This window comes from Trichosurus vulpecula, chromosome 8 (assembly GCF_011100635.1).
Source record: "Trichosurus vulpecula isolate mTriVul1 chromosome 8, mTriVul1.pri, whole genome shotgun sequence".
NCBI classification, from domain to species: Eukaryota; Metazoa; Chordata; class Mammalia; order Diprotodontia; family Phalangeridae; genus Trichosurus; species Trichosurus vulpecula.
The window spans coordinates 139143554-139161736 of NC_050580.1; the positions used below are offsets into that span (position 1 = coordinate 139143554).

Genomic DNA, 18183 nt, shown 5'->3' on the forward strand with positions numbered 1-18183 from the left:
GGAAATTAAAAAAACAACAACATTTTCTTCTTTTAAAAGAAGAAAAAAGAAAGTACCATTTGGTTGAGTATTTTTCTGCCATATCATGGCTCTAAAGTTTAGTGAAGTGGATTATTTTCATTGTGAGCATCCTGAGGAAAGTTAATTTTGTTTCTGTGAGAAGTGACTTTCATGCTTTGGCATTGTCACACCCTAGCAAGAGCTGGAAAACATTTTGAAAGTTGTAGTAAATGCCAGGAAAGAGCTAATTAGGTCCTGGAATCCTGGTGCTCCTTCTCCCTGCTCAGTGGTTTCGAACATTGGGTTGGGGCTTTTTTGGTTTGGTTTTTACCATTGCAAAAATAACTGAAACTTACATTAGTTTTCATTTTTACTTAGGAATTATTTGTTTCCTTAAAAAAAGCACCTAATAATCCAAAATTTGGCAGCTAAGTCAAAGAAAGCAACCATTCTTATTGCCTTCTGAATCAAATGTATGCTAGTAAACTGGCATATTTATAGCTTTTAAATTCACAGTGACCTACCAGATGAATCATTGTGTACTTTGGGGCCAAACTATTCATATGCTTATCCAAGCCTCCCCCATGTAGAAACCAATTTCATCAAGTCTACTGTAGTTAATGTTCTAGTGGCTTATAGAACAGAGGTCCTTAACCATTTTTGTCTTATGAACCCTTTCAGAAACATCATGAAACCTATAGTCCCCTTCTCAGGATAATGTTTTTATATGCATGAAATAAAATAAGTAGGATTCCAAAGGAAGCCAATTGTATTGAAATATAATTATCAAAATATTATAAGTTCCAAGTTCATAAACCTGTGAAATCTATTCCTAGACTGCCAAGGGGTCCATGGAACCCAGGTTAAGAATCCATGCTATAGATCCACAATTCCATAGGTCCTAGGAGACCTGGGATATACCTGGAATGGTTGCCTTTCCATTATTGGAGGAAAGTAAAGGAGGTTATACTGTCAAGTGAATAGAGATTTCACAGAATCATAGAATTTGAGAGTTGCAAGGGAGCCTCAGAGACTATTTAGTCCAACTAATGCACAAAATGCTAATACTATAAGATACTCAACAAGTGTTCATCCAGCCAGTTTCTGGTCTCAAGACTATGATCAGAGATTTAGAGGTAGCAGGGACTTTAGAGGCCATAGAATCCAATCCTCCAACCCCATTTTGAAGGTGCAGAAAAATGAAGCACAGAGAAGTTAAGGAATCTCTCCAATCATCTTTCTCTTTCCACTCCCATTATAATATATGACTCCAGTTTAGGCATTTTTCTTATATTGAAATAGTCTCCTAATGGGTCTTTCTCTCTCTGCCTTTCTTCCTTTTCTAATCCAGCCTTCATATCCCTGTCAAAGTAATTTTCAGAGGTGAGCCACTCCAATCATTTTACTTCTTCACTCAACAACCTTCCATAGCTCCCCATTGTCTACTGAATAAAGTGCTCACTCCTTAGCCTAGTATTTTAAAGCCTCCTACAATCTGGCTCCAACACATCAGTCTAGCCATATGTCAAAATGCTGTATCTTATGCACTCTGTGTTCCAGCCAAAATGGTTTTTGAGCCAAAACTCATCTCCTCATCTTTCTCCATTCCATCTCCTTGGCTATTTTCTTCTCCTGTTTTTCATCATCCCCCATATTTGGAATAGCCCACCCCCATCTCTGTTGAAATCCTTCCTTTCCTTTAGTCAATTCAATAAACATTTATTAAACACCTGCTATGCATTGGACTCTGTGCTAAGCTTTAGGGATACCAAAACAAAAGGCTTTTCCTGATGATCTTCTTACCCCAGTCCACCCCTCCAAAATTGGAAATGATCTCTTCCTCTTCAGATTTTTTTTATGAAATTCTTCTTGAACCTCTGCTTTACATTTATCATATAGCATAACTGTTTGCCAACTTATTTCCCACCTCAATTCCCAGTGAATTGTAAACTCTGTAACCGACAGGAATTGTCTTACTTCACTTTGTACCTTTAGTGCATAGCACAGTCCCTTGCAAGTGGTATAGGTGTCAGTAACATGTTTCTTGAATTGAAGTAATTCGCAGTTTTTAGCGTAGTGTTCTCTCAAGCGGCCAGATTGCAGGAACTAAAGATACTTATCTTTTACTGTGGTTTTTGCCTCTTTTTTTCTATTAAGATAGATTGAGCCTCCTTGGGAAAAAAAGTAATAATGATAGATAGTATTTATATGATACTGTTAAGGTTTGCAAAGCATTTTACATACATGATTTCATTTGATCCTCACAGCAAACCTGTTAGATATTACCATCCCCATTTTACAGATCAGGAAACTGAAGCAGGCAGCTGTTAAGTGACTTGACCAGGGTTGCACAGCTACTATGAATCTGAGGCAAGATTCCAATTCATATCTTATTCACTTCAAGTCTGGCTCTCTATCTACCAGTGTCTCAACTCAGTATTCTCTTTCTCATGCTGATATTTGAGAGATATTTTAAGAAATATTTACTTATGCTTTTTTTTTCCAGAATCTATTCTTTCTCTTGGAGGAAGAAAATCTGTCAATCACAAGAGGTTACGAATAACTTTAATGACCTATGGCTAACCTATCATGCATAAATTTATTTTATAATTTACCATACACACTTTTTCCTTTTCTTGTTCTCATTTCTTTCTTTTCTCTCTCCTTCCTTCATTCCTCTTTCTTCCTTTATTTTTCTTCTCCCTACTCTATGCCTGCTGGCATACCACTCATAGGTATTGTGTTGTCCTAAAGAGACCATCAAACCCTGTTTCAGCACCTTTAAAATTGTGTCTTTTACTTGTGTTTCTGTGAGTTCCCAGGACTTCATATCCCAGGCCCTCATTAGTCTCCTAAGTCTGAAACTATTATGCTGCTGTTTTAGTCTTCCTCCAGTCCTTCATTGTGGTATGAAAGAAGCCCTTAGCTCTAATAGGTCATGCCAGCAAAATGCAAGCTCTGGAAGGCCCTCCCAGGCTAGAATGATTGGTATGGTCCCATTTTGAATATGGATTGACTTTTGTCTGCCATTCAAGGACCAGCCTTGCCAAATTGAAGAGGCTTGTCCACAGGGGCTAGATGCAATGACATGATGATTTTATGGCCATAGTAGCTCTCAAAGACCATCTCCTAAGAATTTGCAGCTAGCCTTGGTAAGAGGTATCTATGCTGAAGAAACCATGGATCATTTAATTGCTACTTCCTTCAATTTGTTCTGAAACCAGCTATTGAGGGAATACAATTCTTGACCTAGAATTTCTTTTGGCGCCCTCTCTTCCCAGACACACATTGACTGTGCTTGTATTTAGACTGAAAGTTGGTGTCCCTTTATACTATATTGTTGTATTAGTGAGGTCTCAGTGATATTCTGTTTTTGATTTTGCTGTGAGATGTTCATGAATTAATCATGCCATTATTGGCTTTCCTCCCTAGGAATCTTGTTTATTGTGAGTCTTCCTGGACTAAACACAGGCAAAAATGAGGCCTTTGCGGCTTACTGTGATAGATTTAAACTTCAGCAATACTGGATGTGAGGCCTTTTTAATTGCATGCTTTTTTTTTCTTCTTCTGTCTCTGAGTAAACATTTGGGCAGCCTATAATCTTCGAATATGACGAAGGAAATCACTTTTTTAATGAAAGTTTTTATACTAGGTTCAGCCCCAAATATAATCTTCACAATTTTCCAAGCAGAGATAGCTTCATTTTGAAGCCATTTCTGTAATGGTGAATATAATATCAAATTAATTTATAAAGACTTCTATCATTCACATATATTTTTATGTTTGTAAAGTTTTTACATATCTTAAAAGCTCTATTTAAATGCTAGCTTTGTTTTTATTATTACTGTTGTTGTTATATTATTCTGGACATAAAATCATTACCTTAACAATATAAGCCCAAAGAGTATATAGGTAAATGGTCAAGAAGGGGCTTAATTTTAGGAACTTTCCCCAACCCTTTTTTTCTTCTTCCTTATGCCTAGAGAAGTTGGTTGCAAATAGCCACTCATTCCTCAAAAGATGACTAACTAAAATTTAAAATGTTTTAGAGTTTTTAAAAAATACACATATATTACTGATATATTTGTTTTTACCTTGTTTAGACCTTGTATCTCTTCCCCTCTGAGAGAGCCATCTTTCACAATAGTTTTTTTTTTTTTAAAGAAAAGGGTAAAAGCCAGCAAAAACAATCAAAACATAGGGAAAAAAATGACATTGTATGCAGTGTTCCACCCATGGTGGACTTTCTTATCTTTGCAAATGAAAGGGGAAATATTTTTTCTTCTTCGAAGTGAAGCTTGTTCTTTGTAATTTTGCAACCTGAGTTTTCTGTTGTTTGTGGTGGTTTGCATTCACACCATTGCAGTCCTTACAAACATTATTTTCCAGGCTCTGCTTACTTCATTTTGTATTAGTTCATATAAGTCTTTCCATGCTTCTCTATATTCACCATATTCTTTGTTTCTTGTGGGGCATTAATATTCTATTACATTCATGTACCAGAGGGTTTTTTTTTTTAGCCATTCCCCTAGTCATTGGGCATCTACTTTTGTTTCCAGTTCTTTGCTACCACAAAAAGTATGACTATAAATATTTTGGAGGTAAAGATCTTCTAGATTTGTAAATTCTTTCTCCTAAAAGCAGCTCTAGCCACAAACAAAAAGACTAAAAGTTTATACTGCAATTCTTCCTCCTCCTTTTCCTCTTCCTCTACCTTTTTCTCCTATACCTCCTCCCTCTTCCATTCCCTTCCCCCTTCCTTTTCTTTTCCCCTTCCACTTTTCCCCCCATTCTTTCTCCTTTTTTCTTCATCTGTGTATCTCTCTCTCTCGAAAGAGAGAGATATCTCCACATATGTGTCTATTTGTATGTGTGAGTGTGTGTGTGTGTGTGTGTGTGTATCAGGCCTGCACAACCTGCAGTACGCCAGAAGATTTCCTCCACGTACAAAGGATGTTTTCCTCTACATTTTTCATGGGCCGCCCCAAATCCTTTGGTGTGTTGCAAGCAGCCCAAGGGCCACAGGTTGTGCAGACCTGGGGTGTGTATGTGTGTGTGTGTGTACAAAAAGATGTATATATATCATCACCTATATAGATATATATATATACACACACGCACACATATCTGTGTATATGTGTAAAACTAGCGACAGCATAGGTGTAGTGAATGAAATGGTGAAGAAAAACAGTTAGACCTGGATTCAAGGCCTCTTTCTGACATACACTCACTGGCTGTATCACCCTGGGCACTCTCTCAGTGCTCTAGTGAAACTCTCTGAGACTATATATAAATTACGGAAGAGTAGCCTTCCTATATTAGTTGGGTGAGTTTCTTTACCTGTAACTCCTTTATACCAGTGAAATCACACCAGCCCTTATCACTATCACTATCACTGTCAATCACTCATTATGATTATCTCTCTATAGAACTAATTAATTACATTTGCCATCAAGCCATGTAGAGCATAGATCGGACTTAAACTGATACAGCGTTGTATGTCCACAGGTTAAATATATTGATAACAGTTGAAAATTGTGAACAACCAACTATTCATTGGGTACATACTGCGTATAAAGTACCACGCTGTGCAGACGCTGTGGGTAGGGAGAATATTTTAGAGGCATATCACATTCAGTCATAGTGCTGAAAGGAACCATTCTCCTGAGTCTTCCAGGTTAATAATCTCAGTGTTATCCTTGGATCCTCACTTTCCCTCACCCCACATTTCCAGTTAGTCATCCATAACTCCCTCTCATCCATCCTCTCCTCTATACACACACAACTCCCTTGAGTTCAGACACTTGTCACATCTCCTGGTCTCCCTGCCTTGAGACTCTCTCTTCTCCAGTCTTTCCTTCACGCGTCTGTTAAAGTGATTTTCCTTAGGTTGTATGTATGATCAGGTCAGTGTCCTACTGAGGAATCTGCAGGGGCTCTCTATGGTCTCTAAGATAAAATATGAATTCTTCTGGGTAGTTTGAAAAGTCCTTAAATAACCTGGCCCAACCCTGTCCTTCTAGCCTCATGGTACACAACTCTCCAGTCTGATCAAACTGGCCTTCTTAGCTGTTCCTCATACAAATGATACTCTGCCTCCTATTGCCATGCCTTCCCCCTGGCTTTCCCCCATCCCTGTGCAGGACCCCTTTCTCCCCTCTGCCTCATGGAATCCTTTTTTTTTCTCCAAGATCCAGCTCAAGCAGCTGACACCTTTCACCTACTAGTGCCCTCCCCCCGCTTTGCATTCTGCTGTCTTGTATTTATTCTTCTTATATCTATCCAGCATCTGTGCAAACATGTCCATGTTTGTCTCCCCAGTTAGGATGTCAGCTTCTTCTGAGTAGGGGTTGCTTCATTCGCTTCATTTGTATCCTCAACCACTAGCACAGTCCCTGGTACAAAGCAGGTGCTCAATGAATGTTTATTGGTCGACCTTACAGGTAAACTGTACCAACTTCATTTTACAGACAAGGAAGCTCAAGCCGAAAGAGAGTAAGTTATTTTCCTAGTATGCCGTTAATGGTTAGTGATAGAGCTCAGCCTAAATTTCTGGTATTTCCATTTTATGTTGTGGTTATTTGTGCATACTTTTTCTCCCCTACTTGATTGTAATCTCTATGGAGAGGGGAGAACAAGCATTTCTCTTTTTGTTTTTGGTTTTTGGAGGGGGGAAGGGAGGGCAATTGGGGTTAAGTGGCTTGCCCAAGGTCACACAGCTAGTAAGTGTGTTAAGGTCACATTTGAACTCAGGTCCTCCTGAGTCCAGGGCTGGTGTTCTACTTACTGCACCACCTAGCTGCGCCAAACAAGCACTTCTTAAGCTCCTACTTTGTGCCAGGCACTGTACAAATATCCCGTATGATCCTCATGACAACCCTGTGAGGGAGGCACTATTATTACCTCCCATTTTATAGTTGAGAAAACTAAGGCAGAGAGTGGTTAAGTGACTTGCCCAGGGTCACCCAGCTAGTGTCTGAGGCAGGCTTTGAACTTAGGTCTTCCTGACTGTAGGCCCAGTCACCCCAGGCACCCCCTTGCTGCCTAGTTACTATAAAAGGGATTAGTACATGCTCAAGTCAGAAAGGAAGGCTGGGGGGGAGGAGTTTAATGGTACAGTGAGTAGAGCACCGGCCCTGGAGTCAGGAGGACCTGAGTTAAAATCCGACCTCAAACACTTGACACACTTACTAGCTGTGTGACCTTGGGCAAGTCACTTAACCCCAATTGCCCTACCTTCCCCCCTCAAAAAAAGAAAGTTGGGGCCCATATTTTGGAGGGTCTTTAGTGCCAAGCTAAATTTGTAATTTGGAGATTGGAGATAAATTGAAGATTTTAGGAAAGGGTCATGATGTGATCGGACCTGCACATTAGGAAGATTATATCAGCAGCAGTGTAAAGGCTGGATTGGAGACTGAAGGTCCAGAGATCAGTTTGGAAGATCTCGTAATAATAATGAAGAGCAAATAAGCAGAACCAAGAGGACGTTGTACATAGTAACAGCAATATTGTTTTAAAAATGACTTTCAGCAACTAACTCATTTTGAGTATTATAAATTCTCAAATCAACTACAAAGGACTTATGAAGGAAGTTATTATCTGCCTCCAGAGAAAGAATTGATAAATAGAAGTATGTATAGTATGGCTCCACATACATACATACATGTTTGTATCTAATGGGAGCCGTCTCTAGGATGGAGTGTAGGGAGAGAGGAAAAAATATAAAAGTGCGCAGCAGAGAATAAAAGAAAATTTAGAAGGAAACATAGAAAGCAGAATAGCTTTGAAAATGATGTGTAATACTATATAGTTTTTTTTAAAAGTAAACAGTGTGAAATGTAAATTCATGGTTTTATAGTGAATCCTCTTTTTATGTTGTGCTATGTATATAGAAATGTTCTTATCTGTATATATTTAAGTTTGAAATGAATAAATATTTTAAAAACTTTAGAAAAAAGAGGTAATGAATATATCAACTAAGATAATAAGAGTGAAAAATAGAAAGGGATTGATGCAAGAGATGTTTCTGAAGTAGAATCAGCAGATCTTAGTAACTGTTGCCCAGGAGCAATAGGGCTCGGCTATGGGGGTAAAGGAAAGGGGAAAAAAAATTTTAATTATGCAGAGGGCTTAAGGCTGAGAGTTTGGGAGAATTGTGGTATCAGCAGAAATAGTAAAGTTAGAAGGAGGGGCAGTTTATGGGAAGGAGAACAGTTCCATTTTAGAGTTTTGAAGTGATGGCAGGACATCTAGGTGGAGATAAACAACAGAGAGTTGGAAACCACTGACTGAAATTCAGGGGAGAGGTTAGAACCAAAGAGAAAGATTTTGACGTACATCTGTATATATAGTTGATAACGAAATTAATGGGAAAAGATTAATTAGCCAGATGAGTTTAGAGAGAATAGAGAAAAGGGCTTAGGACAGTCTTGGGAGGAGGGGCAAAGTTGCCAAAGAAAGAGAACAAGAGTCATGTTGACATAGAATTGAAGAAAAGAGAGGTGGAAAAGGACAAGGTGGGCAACAGTGCAAGAGAATCAATCAACAAGCATACAATTAAGGTCTGCTCTGTATCAAGAGCTGCATATACAATCCCTGCCCTCAAGGAGCTTCTACTCTAAAAGGAGAGACAATTGTGCACCTATAGATGTATATACAAAACAGGTACAAAGAAACCTCAGGAGAGAAGTCACTAGCAGCTGTGGGGGACCAGGAAAGGTTTCATGCAGAAGGTAACACTTCAATTGAGTCTTGATAGAAACAAGAGATGGATGTGATCCAGGAGGCAGACATAATAGACAGCTGATACAAAGGCCAAGAGTGAGAAATGGAGTGCTGTGATGAGAAACAACAATTAAAAAGAGAATGGGGAGTTGAATTTGGAAATAAGGACTTCATTAGTGACTTAGGAAAGAGTGATTTCAGTAGAGTTGGTGAAATCAGAAGCCATATTGTTAAAAAAAAAAAGTAGGTGGTGAGAAGGAGATAAGTAGATACTATTCTTTCTAGCAATTTGTCAGTAAAGGGACAAAGAGGGGAAAGAGGTACCTTTAAAGGATAAAGGAAACCATAGAGCTCTACAATAGGCTTCTCTAAGCTATTCTGGCTTTTCTCAGCTTCTTCACTCTGGTGGTAGAAGCTGCCTTCTGTATTTGTGGGTTTTGCATAAGGGGATGATTACCTATGCTAGATGGAAGGGACCAGAAGGATGTCTCCTTAAAAAATAATAAAGGCATCGGCTGAGGAAAGTTTTTTCTAATTGGGGGAAAATATTGATGAGGTTTAACGCTGGTAAACATGGAGAATATTGAGTCATGTCTTTCCATAGAGGATGATATCCTAGAGTACTAAAATTTAGAGATGGAAAGGGACCTTAGAAATCATTTAATTGAATCCCCTAATTTTAGAGGAGGGGAAACTGAGAGCCACAGATATTAAGTGCCCAAGATCACACAGTTAAATTTGGTGACAGAACCAGAAATGTAACCTAGATATATTAATTCTCAGTCCACTAAATCATGCTGCAAATGTAAGCTAAATAGATTCATTTTTAGGGTTGAACTGGCTGCATGGACCTACACTGAAAACCAGATTTATTAGTTTCACTAAATCGCTTTGTTTTGTAATGTATAGACTTCTCTTATGGTAGTTATGAATATTTTTATAGACCCTCAGTCATAAGACTTGAAAGAATAATGACAATACGTATTTATATAAAGCTTTCGGTTTTACAGAAGGCTTTCCTAACCACAACACTGTGAAGTAGGTAGCACTTTAGTATACATGATTTAATTTAATTTGTCGTGGGATCATACATGTAGATAACACAAAATGTAACTCCTTAAAGGCGGAAGGTCATGAGACCTTAGTGGTGAAGAATCATTTAATTATCTTTGAGGTTTTTTTTCTGATTACTCCTCATTTTCTGGCACTGAGACTGCAGTACATCCTGAAAAGAGCAGAGAATCAAAAATTCCCTAGGAATACATGAAATATCTATTTTTCTATATTACTGTTAAGTAGCATCCTTATCCAAGCATCTAGCCCCTAATGGGTACTAGTGGTATAATGGAAGTTAGACATGGACTCTTAGTTCTTTTAATGGCCCTGACTAGCCAAAAGAGTTCACCTCTCTGGACTCAAGGCCCTTATCTTTAAAATCAGGGGGCTGAACTATGTGATCTTCAAATCCCTCCCAGATCTAAAATTCTATTATACTTTGACTCAGTAGGTTTAGTCACTTCTGGCTCTTTTGGAAACCAGATTTATGCACACTGTAGAATAGTAATATGGTGGAAAGACTTGAATACAGGACATGATTGGAATAGGTAAGTGGTCTCCCTCCTTCTCAGGTCTCTTCCACTTCTTGATCCTATGAATCGAAGATAATAAGGCTCGATCCCAGTTACCTTTTCTGTAGAAGGAATGAATACTTGAATAAAACATAGGTGATATGCCACCATCTAGCGTCCATAGAAGGAAGTTCCCTCAACTAATGCCAACTTTGAAGGCAAAAATATTTGGCTAAATAGTTTCCAAACCATTTTTTGATATCTTTCCATGGAGACTTCATTGGGTTGTTAACATTTTTCCATTTACAAAGCACTAATTTTTGTTTATATTCCTGCTTTTCTAATTTTTTTTCCGATATGGATTTCCAGTGACTTTGGAGAAACAGACCCCAAAACCAGATTTCCTTCCTCAGAAACCTAATTGGGCTTCAAATTCTTTGGTAATCAAGATGTCAGAAAAATATCCAGATTATGTGTTCTAACAGTTAACCATATCCTTTTCTTCACCACAAGCAAACTGCCAACCTCTCTAGCCCAGGGAAGACCAACTTAGTTAATGGGTCTCATCATTTTGTAGCCATTGCCTTCTACCAACTTCTTTAGTCATAGATTCGTTGCTAGAAGGAACCTTAGAGATAATCTAATCTATTTCCCTCATTTTATATATGACAGAACTGAGGCCAGTTCACCTGGATTAGTGAGCTGACTTGTCTAAAATCAAATAGGAAAATAGTAAATATTAAGAGTTAGAGTTATTAAGAGTTAAAGCCAGAATTTGAACCCGGGATGTTTGATGACTCCACAATCTTTCTTTTGTGGCATTATGTTCATCACAAAACAGCATGGAGATATAGTTTTAAAGGATTCACCTTTTAAAAATAAAAAGAATGGATTTATACCACACTCTATAGTGGCTCTTTGGTGATTGAATGTAAATTAATGTATGTTTTTCCTTTCTTCCCTTTCCTTTACTCCAAACATTAGGCCCTCCGTGTGAAATGGTCCCATCTGAAGCTACCGTGGGTGGATCTAGATTGGCTGATCGATATTTCATGTCAAATCACAGAGTTGGACCTTTCTGCCAACTGTCTGACTTCCCTCCCATCCGTCATTCCTTGGGGACTGATAAACCTCCGAAAATTGAATCTCTCTGACAACCAGCTGGTAGAGCTGCCCAGTGTGCAATCCTCCGATGAAATCATCTGTACCAGGTGGGCTGTAGTCCCAAGTCATGGAAGAGTGAGTGTGAAAGAAATAGTTCATTCTCCAGGGAGAGAGCTACATTTCTCCTCTTGCCAACTTTCCATCATTTTATTTTATGTTTTCAAATATAATTTCCTCTTGGAAATTTGAGCAGGAAGTTCCTGCCCTCTTATAAATCAATTTCCACGAGGGAGAGACCCTCTTCCCCTGCTACTCTGTCCCTACTTCATTTCCTTAAATGCACTGTTATCTCTGACTAGGCCCATAATATTGTGGTGTTATCCTTAGGATACAAGAAGTATTAATGAGCTCTCATCAGAAGGGCCTGCACTTTGATTTTTTAACCGACTAATTGACTAGCTGGACCAGCACTGAACATCACCCAAGACAGTCTGTGGGCTATCTTGGCTGACATATTAATGTGATATGCCTGAATAAATATTCTGAATATAAGCTGTATTTTCCCTAAATGTGTGGCTCACATACAGAGCAGTAACTAGGAATTTTTCTGACGGGGGAAAGACCAAAAACCACACCTAGGTCTAGTGATATGAAGGGTGTTCCCAGTTGAGCTGGGATTGGAGGCAATGCAGAGAGAATCCAGGTCACTAGAGCGAAGTCAACAGAGTTCACCTCAGCCTGCTATCTGATAGCTTCCTGTTTTAACTAATTATTTTTATTTGGTATCCTGGGGCAAAGCCATGATTGGCCTAGCTCTATTGATCAAAAACCTGAGTGCATCTCATCATCCCATTCTTCAGACCACAGATTCAGCTGTGTCTCTGTGTCAAATGGTGTCTCTAGCCACAGTGAAAGCAACAACAGCTTTCCCCGCAACTGACATCCAGGCTGAAGGAACTTATGCTGGATCCCCCTGACATGGAGGACAGCTTAACCAATTAGGAGATCCCTGAAGCTTGCATCTTGCCATACACTGACCTAGGGATCTCACTACAAAGGTCATCAGCTTTCCTTTCCTCCCCCATTATCCCTGAGACAGAAGTGGACTGTTAGAAATGGGTTGGAGCTCATTTAGTGGAAAAGAATGTTAGAGTAAAAGCACATGAAAGAACAGATTCTTTTTAACCTTTAAATTCAATTTTTTTTATTTTCAGATATCCATTTTTTTTTCTTCCTCCTTCTCTCACCCCTACCCTTTACCCACTGAGAAAGCAAGAAAAACAAAAGTCTGTTGCAAACCTGTAAGGTCAAGCAAAACAAATTCCTCTATTGGCCATGTCCAAAAACTAATGTTCTACAATCTGTGTTCTGAGACCTTTCTATCTGGAGGTGGGTAGCATTAGGAGACTTCTGGATTTATGACTGATCATTGTGTTGATTCAAGTTCCTAAATCTTTCCTAGTTGTTTTGTCTGTTGTTTTTATATAAACTGTCCTCCTGAGAACAGTAGAGTTTCTAAATTGGGTGACTAAGTGAGGGGCTGCCCTAAGAGTGCTAGAGTAAAGATTAGAGAAGAGCAGGTAAGAAAGGCCCATCTATTCTTTATTCCTCCTGTGCAGAAAAACGTCTCCCTAAGGCTGGGATCCAAATGTTCTCTGACTCCATAATGGATGGGGGGGAGGTCATAATGAGAAGCTTTTAATTGAGAGGTATGGGAGAAGGAAGATCCCTCAGAAAGCCTCCACAAAGCACCTGGCCCTTAGCCCAAGCTTCCAAGAGGAAAGAGGGGCAGGGAGAAACAAGGAAGAGGGCAGGGAGATGGGGAAATGCTACAGGGGGAGAAAGGAGAAGTTGATGTTTAGGATCAGAGGATAGAGTGCTGAAAGTGATCTCAGAAAGTGTGAAATTATTCCTTCACTTGACACATGAGGAAACTGAGACCCTGAGAAGGTCTGTGACTTGTCCACTACCACACAACTAGTAAAAATTACAGTTATGATCTAGACCAGGGGTGGGGAACCTGTGGCCTCAAGGCCGCATGTGACCTTCTAGGCCCTCAGGTGCGACCCTTTGAATCCAAACTTCACAGAACAAATCCCCTTAATAAAAGGATCCTTTTATTAAATAAGTAAATAATAATTAAAAATTAAATTAATGGAAAATTTAAGACAAATAATCCACAGGATCCTTTTATTAAGTAAATAAATAAAAATTAAATTAATAAAAGATTTTAAATAAATAATCTACAGGATCCTTTTATTAAATAAATAATGAGTAGAAATTAAATTAATAAAAAAGTTACAATAAATAATTCTTTTATTGAGGGGATGTGGTCTGTGAAGTTTGGATTCGGTCAAAGGGCTGCACTTGAGGACCTAGAGGGTCACATGTGGCCTCGAGGCCATACGTTGCCCACCCCTGATTTAGACCCATGTCCTCAGGCTCCAAATATAGAATTCTTTCTAGTACGTCAGACTGATGGACTATACTAAGTTTCTCCATTTTCCTGGAGTTAGGTAAAATACTAGGTTCCCCCACCCCATACACACACACCACCACCACCACCAGTGGGTTAATGTTTTTTCAAATGCTAATTTTGTGTAAATTTTTTTTCTGTGAAAGAGGTCTCGTTTGAGGGCTGAGGCCTGTATTTGAACCCATACAAGGAAAATTGCTTCTTTGAGGTAAAAAGAAGGAAGGAAAGAGGGAAATACATATTTATTAAGTACCTACTATATGCTGGGCACTGTGTTAAGCTCTTTACCAATATTATCTCATTTGATCCTCACAACCACCCTGGAGGTAGATGCTATCATTATCCCCATTTTACAGCTGAGGAAACTGAGACAGATAAAGGTTGATTTGCCTGGGGTTACACAGTCCTGAAGTGTCTGGGGCTGAATTTGAATTCAGTTCTTCCCTACTCCTGGCACAACCCTCTGTCCACCGCACCACTCAGCTGCCTCTAGAAGCATACAGTTGTCTGCTTTCATCTTCATTCACCATGAGGCATGATGACAATTTTATCTACTCAAATTCATTTAAATTAAGACAGTTTGACTACTGTCCTTTGAATAGGACACTGCAGATTTTTTTCTTTAGCCCTAATAAGGGGGAAAAAAATCTTGTTAAAATAGTAATAGCTGACATATAGCACATTGCGGCTTAAAAAACACTCAAACATATTACCTTATTTCATCTTTACAATAATTTTGGGTGAGGTAGCTGTTATATCCATTTTACAGGTAAGGTAACTGAGACTCAAATGAATTAAATGACTTCCTGAGGTTCACCCAACTAGTGTCTGAGACAGGATCTGAAACCAGGTTTTTCTGCCTCCAAGCATAAGATTCTATGCACTACAGCACATGGTCTCTCTTGTACAAGCAGGAAAACTATGATATCATTGTTTTTAGAGCACTAATAAAAGCTGCCCCTGTGATTTTACTTCACTTCTCTTAATTACAGGTTACTTGAAATTGACATATCCAGCAACAAGTTATCACATCTTCCTCCTGGATTTTTACACCTCTCAAAACTTCAAAAGCTGACGGCTACAAAAAATTACTTAGAAAAATTATTTGAAGAAGAAAATGGTATGTTAATCTTTGGTAATCTGATGGATTTTTTTTTTCTTTCTGAAAAAGAGTTTGCAGCAAATAACAAGGTTAGTCAGTCAACAAGCGTTGTTAAGAGCTTGCCATGTGCCAGGGGCAGCATGTGCTAGTGATATAAATAAAAATAAAATCAATATAACATATGTAACATAAATATATATATTAATAAATGAATGCATGAATAAATAATATAAATATATAATATGATAATAATATATAAAATAAATACAAAAATAAAATAAATAAATGATCCCTGACCTCAAAGAGCTGACATTCTAATGGGGGAGGCATCAGGCAAACAACTACGTACATATAAGATAGAAATATAGTGAATGGAAAGCAACATTAAAGGCAGGGTGCTAGAAGTGGGGGAGACCCAGAAAGGCCTTGTGCAGAAGGTAGGAGTTGAGCTGATTATTAAAGGAGGCCAAGGAAGTAAACATGGGAGACAGTCAGTGAGAAGTCATGGTCAGAAGATGTATTTGAGGAACAGTAAGAAAGCCAATGTAGGTGGATTACAGAATATATAGAGAAGACTGGAGTATAGGAAGACAGGGAAGGTAGGACAGGACCAGGTCATAAATGGCACTAAATGATAAACAGCATTTTATATTTGATCCTGGAGGTAAGTAGGGAGCCGTTGGAGCTTGTTGAGTAGGAAGATGACATGGTCAGGACTGTGCTTTAGGAAGATCACATTGGTAGCTGAGTAGAGGATTGATTGGAGTAAGGAGAGACTTGGGGCAGGGAGATCATTTAGCTAGAAGGTGGTTGCAGTGGGGAGGTGATGAAGGTCTGCTCTAGGATGGTGACTATGTGAATGGAGAGAAGGGGAGATGTATATTGTACAGGCAAAAACAAGAAAAGTAGATGACAGATTCAACATGTGAGGTGAATTGGTATTGCAAAGTAGAGGATGACACTGAGTTTGTGAGCTGGTGGTGGCTTCAACAGTATTAGGAAAGTTGGGAAGAAGGAATGATTTGTGGGGAAATATAACAAGTTCTGTTTTGGACATGATGAGTTTGAGATGCCCATGGAACATCCAGTTCAAGATATCCAAAGGTAGTTGGTGATATAGGACCAGAGCTCAGGAGGAAGAGATGGGCTGGGTATATATATCTGGAAATCATCTGCATAGAGATGATAGTTGATTTCATGGATCTAGTGAGATCAAGCTAGATAGTATAGAGAGGGAGAAGAGGGCCCAACTCAGAAAGGTTTCCTCTTTTTTTTTCTTTCAGCAACAAATTGGATTGGATTAAGGAAGCTACAGGAGCTTGACCTGTCCGACAATAAATTGACAGAACTACCTGCTGTATTCCTTCACTCGTTCAAATCACTAAGTTTCCTGAATGTCTCCAGAAATAAGCTGAAGGTTTTTCCTGATCCTTGGGCCTGCCCCTTGGTAAGTATAGAATCTGAAGCTAAAATAAATATTTATGATAATTGCAACTTAAGAAGAAATTAGTTTACATGCAAGAGAAATGTTGCAGATATCGTAGGGTTGGGAACAAGGAGGTAGAAAGAGAGACACAAAGATCTAGACAGAAAAATTAATCAACAAGTATTTATTAAGTGCCTACTATATGCCAGGCCATGGGCTAAGTGCCAGGAATACAAAGGGAAGGAAGGAAGGAAGAAAGAGAAAGAAAGAAAGAAAAAAGTCTCTGCTTGCAAGAAGCTTAATTTCTATCATTTGTTCTATGTAAAATAAATACAAAGCAGTTAAGGGGAGAACACTTAACAGTTGGGGGAATCAGGAAAGCCTTCATGTAGAGGGTGGTTCCTGAGTTGAGTCTTAAAGGGAGTAAGGAATTCAGTTATAAGTTAGTGAAAGCTTCTGTATGCAGTGAGTGCTCGATAAAGAGAATAAGAAATGGGGAAAAAATCAAGTTTCTGCCCTTTTAAATAAGCACTGGGTCCATACTCATGAAATAACTTAATCTTATTAGTATAAATATGAAAAATGAAAATTCTAACACTTTGAACTACCTTGTACAACAATATTCTCTGTCTCAGAGAGCTAGTTAATATTTCTCTGTCTCTCCTTGAATGTTTAGAAATGTTGTAAAGCTGCCAAAAATTTACTCGAGTATCTGCCAGACAAACTCGCTGTTTTTTGGAAAAATCACCTTAAAGAAGTTGATTTTTCAGAAAATGCACTCAAAGATGTTTCTGTGGGACTCTTCCAGCTTGATGTAAGTCTAAAAGCACTTAGTTCTAATCTCCAGTTTTTACAACAACATACTCAGAACTGAAGCATAATGCCAACTAATTGCAAAGAATGTCTCTTGACAGTTTCTTACTTTTTCATAACTATGGCTGTGTCAAATAATTTTAGGAGTAGGAGTTTCACTACTTTTTCTAGGTAGAAGGTATATGACTAGATAGTTTTACAGCTGTAGGAGACGTGCCAGAAGAGTAAATGCTTCCTATTCTGACCAAGGAGAGGAAATTATTTCCTTTTCAATGTAGAGGCAGCATGGGATGGTAGAGGAGCTCTACATTGGGAGACAAAGGACCTAGGTTCTAATTCCACCTCTGCTACTTCTGCAAGTCACTTGGGCAAACTGGTTTCCTCATCAGTAAAATGATGGAGTTAGACTAGACCTCTACCTCAATTCTCTGCCTTCTCCAGGCCATATTTCATACCACCATCAAAGTGTTCTTTCTAAAGCACAGTTCTGACTATGGCACTCTCCTGTTGGGTAACCTCCAGTGGTTTGCTGTTATCTCTAGGACCAAATACAGACTCCTCTATTTGACATTTAAGTCCCTTGACAGCCTGGCTTCAACCCACCTTTCCATCCTTTTTATACACATCGCTCCCCTTCACACACTGTTCAATCCAACCAAACTGGTTTTTCTGTTCCTCACAGACAGCAAGCATTCCCTCTTCTACTCTGCTCTCCATCCCTTTGCACAAACCATCTCCTATGTATAGAATGTATTCACTCCTTAAGACTGCTGGTTATCATCCCTGATTTATTTCTAAGCTCAGTTCAAATGTCATTTCCTACATGAGGCCTTCCCTGGTACCTTTCACTTCCCCTACAAATGACTGACCTATCTCTCTATCTCACTGTCTGTCTATCTACCTCTCTGTCTCTGTCTCTCTCTCTCTCTGTCTCTCTCTCTCTATCTTTCTCTCTGTCTATCCATCCATC

The 18183-nt window shown here is 38.8% G+C and overlaps 1 protein-coding gene across 2 annotated transcripts in view; it reads left to right on the forward strand.

The window, feature by feature from the left end:
• The window catches only part of LRRK1 (leucine rich repeat kinase 1), a 159468-nt gene that overhangs the window by 73360 nt on the left and 67925 nt on the right, over positions 1-18183 (forward strand). For both annotated transcript variants that reach the window (XM_036735424.1, XM_036735425.1), the window contains exons 7-10: positions 11277-11503; positions 14865-14992; positions 16258-16421; positions 17077-17214. In XM_036735424.1, coding sequence (XP_036591319.1) covers positions 11277-11503; positions 14865-14992; positions 16258-16421; positions 17077-17214 — 657 coding nt within the window. The remainder of the gene's footprint in view (positions 1-11276; positions 11504-14864; positions 14993-16257; positions 16422-17076; positions 17215-18183) is intronic.